Source organism: Berghia stephanieae, chromosome 10 (genome assembly GCF_034508935.2).
Source record: "Berghia stephanieae isolate SIO BIC M18660-M18661 chromosome 10, UCSD_Bste_1.3, whole genome shotgun sequence".
NCBI classification, from domain to species: Eukaryota; Metazoa; Mollusca; class Gastropoda; order Nudibranchia; family Aeolidiidae; genus Berghia; species Berghia stephanieae.
In genome coordinates, this window is record NC_088369.1 from 31,777,722 (window position 1) to 31,780,221 (window position 2,500).

Genomic DNA, 2,500 nt, shown 5'->3' on the forward strand with positions numbered 1-2,500 from the left:
TTAACAAGAACAAGTTTTTCTAAAGATTTCATGACTATTGAAGTCAGTGCAACAGGTCTGAGATCGTTCATAGTTTCAAGTTTTTCTTTTTTTTGGAACAGGAATAATTTTTGAAGTTTTCCAAATTTCAGGGATCGAAACGCATTGGAGGGACCAGTTAAAAATATGTGTATAAATGGGGGAAAGCTGGTGGGCACATTCTTTTAATAGTTTTCCTTTCAATCCATCCGGCCCAGCAGCCTTCCTCTCGTTTAGTTTCGAAAATACGAATCTCGTTTTCTCTTCACTGACCTCAATAGTCATTTCATCTTCCAAAGCCCTGTCTAATTTATGTTTTTCATTTTCAATATCAAATTTGTTTGCTGTGTCGAAACGTGAATAAAATTTATTTAAAGTTTCAATTTCGATATCTTCTGATATAATCGTGGGCTTTGGATTATAGTTCACAGCAGTTTTAAGCCCCCGCCACGTGTCCCGTATATCCCCAGAAGAAAAGCATTTTTCAATTTTATTTTTGTACTTATCTCTACAACTAGATATTACCCTCTTTATCTCTTTTTTTTTTGTTTTCAGATCTTTTTTGTTTCCACTAGTATAGAGAGTTTTCTTTTGGTTCAATAAAAGTTTTAGATCTTTTGTTATCCAAGGCTTGTTGTTAGGATAATATTTTATTTCTTTTTTTACAAGACACTAGCTGTTCACAGAATTTTAAATACTCACTCACACAGTCATTCAGCTCATCCACACTATCACATGATTCGATAAAAACATTCCAGTCAGTGCATTCAAAACAACCACGCAAATCTTCACACACACTTCCGTACCAGATCTGTACACTTTTCTTTACTGGTTTTACACGTTTGAAAACAGGGCGGTAGGTGGGGAGTAGCAAGAGCATGCAGTGGTCAGATAAACCTAATGGGGCACGGGGTAAACATTTATAACTATTTTTAATATTACACAGGAATAAATCTAATGTTTTTTTGTCCCTTGTCTCGCAGTCCACGTATTGATGAAGTCCCTGTAGAGTAAAATCGTTACATTGGTTAAAATCGCCAGTGACCATCAATACGGCATCGGGTGACTTAATTTGAATGTCCTGTATTTCTTTCCTCAAAATATTTTTCGCTGTGGTGTTGTCTGATGATGGTGGAATGTAGACGTTGATGATGATGACATGAGTATATTCCCGGGTAGATAATATGGTCGTGACGAAACAGTAATAAATTCAATATAATCGTCACAATACATTTTCTTTATCTGACAGTTATTGGGGTGGCACCATTTGTTGTTAATATATGTGCACACCCCACCCCCAGTTCGTTTATTTACATTAGTCCGATCTCCTCGAAATAGTGAATATTGTTCAATATTAAAACATGATGATGGTATGTGAGGAGATAGCCAAGTCTCTGTTAACGCTATTATGGAGGCTTGACGATAGTCACTATTAAAACGACACAGTGAAAACAGTTCATCAATTTTATTTTTCAGTGATCTTACATTACCTGTCACTACACAGGGTAAAAATGGACGAAAAGGCCGTCTGTTAAATTTTGTTTTTATTCCTCCTTTTCTCCCCCTCTTTCTTACTTTAATAAACGATGTGTCAATAGTGGGTGGTGGGGGTGACACGGGTTGGAGGGATCGGAGAGTCTCTGGAGTATAAGTTATCGATAGGCTTATTTTGGCAGCAAAATCACAGGCTAAAACACCATTTATGCTTATAAATATACTAATAAATATAAAAATCAGGAACAATATATACTTCACATCCATTTTGAATAAAAATTAGGCTTAAATTCCGACGATTGAATGATAAATGAATAAAAATATGTGTAGAAAATAGGTAAACATTCACAACACGTCTGTTGTCGCCGGAAGCCAGCGCCTGAATATACCACTACCACTACCACTACCACTACTACTACTACTACTACTACTACTACTACTACAACAACAACAACTACTACTACTACTACTACTACTACTACTACTACTACTACTACTACTACTACTACCACTACTACTACTACTACTACTACTACAACTAGTATTACTATTACTACACCATCACTTCATTTACTTTATCCTTTATTACCATAGAGAAATCAACAAAATATTTTGGATTGTGGTCTTAATTGTAACTTGAAACCAATGAACATCAATAAATTCAGTTCACTGAGAACTTTCATCAAATTTCGTCGGCAGGGTCCCCCGGTGTGCTGCAAGGAAGAAAAATTCAAGAAAGGAGTTGACGCTGTTAGGACTTGTGCTAAAGATTTGGATGCCACTTGGGAGGTATTGTCATCACTTCCAATGCATGCCATAACTTAATGGTAGGATCATTTACACACAGCATTCCCACAGAGCCATTGTGATTTACACACTTGACAATACATTATTTCCCCTTGACATACCTAATATGAAATTAAATTTCCCTTCCATAAGTTCAAGGTACCTGTTGGGCGTCCAACAAAAATTATTATTATCATCATCA

General features: G+C 36.0%; 1 protein-coding gene across 2 annotated transcripts in view; it reads left to right on the plus strand.

The window, feature by feature from the left end:
- The window catches only part of LOC144956108 (uncharacterized), a 26,027-nt gene that overhangs the window by 16,339 nt on the left and 7,188 nt on the right, over window positions 1-2,500 (plus strand). For both annotated transcript variants that reach the window (XM_078886459.1, XM_078886458.1), the window contains exon 8: window positions 2,212-2,301. In XM_078886459.1, coding sequence (XP_078742585.1) covers window positions 2,212-2,301 — 90 coding nt within the window. The remainder of the gene's footprint in view (window positions 1-2,211; window positions 2,302-2,500) is intronic.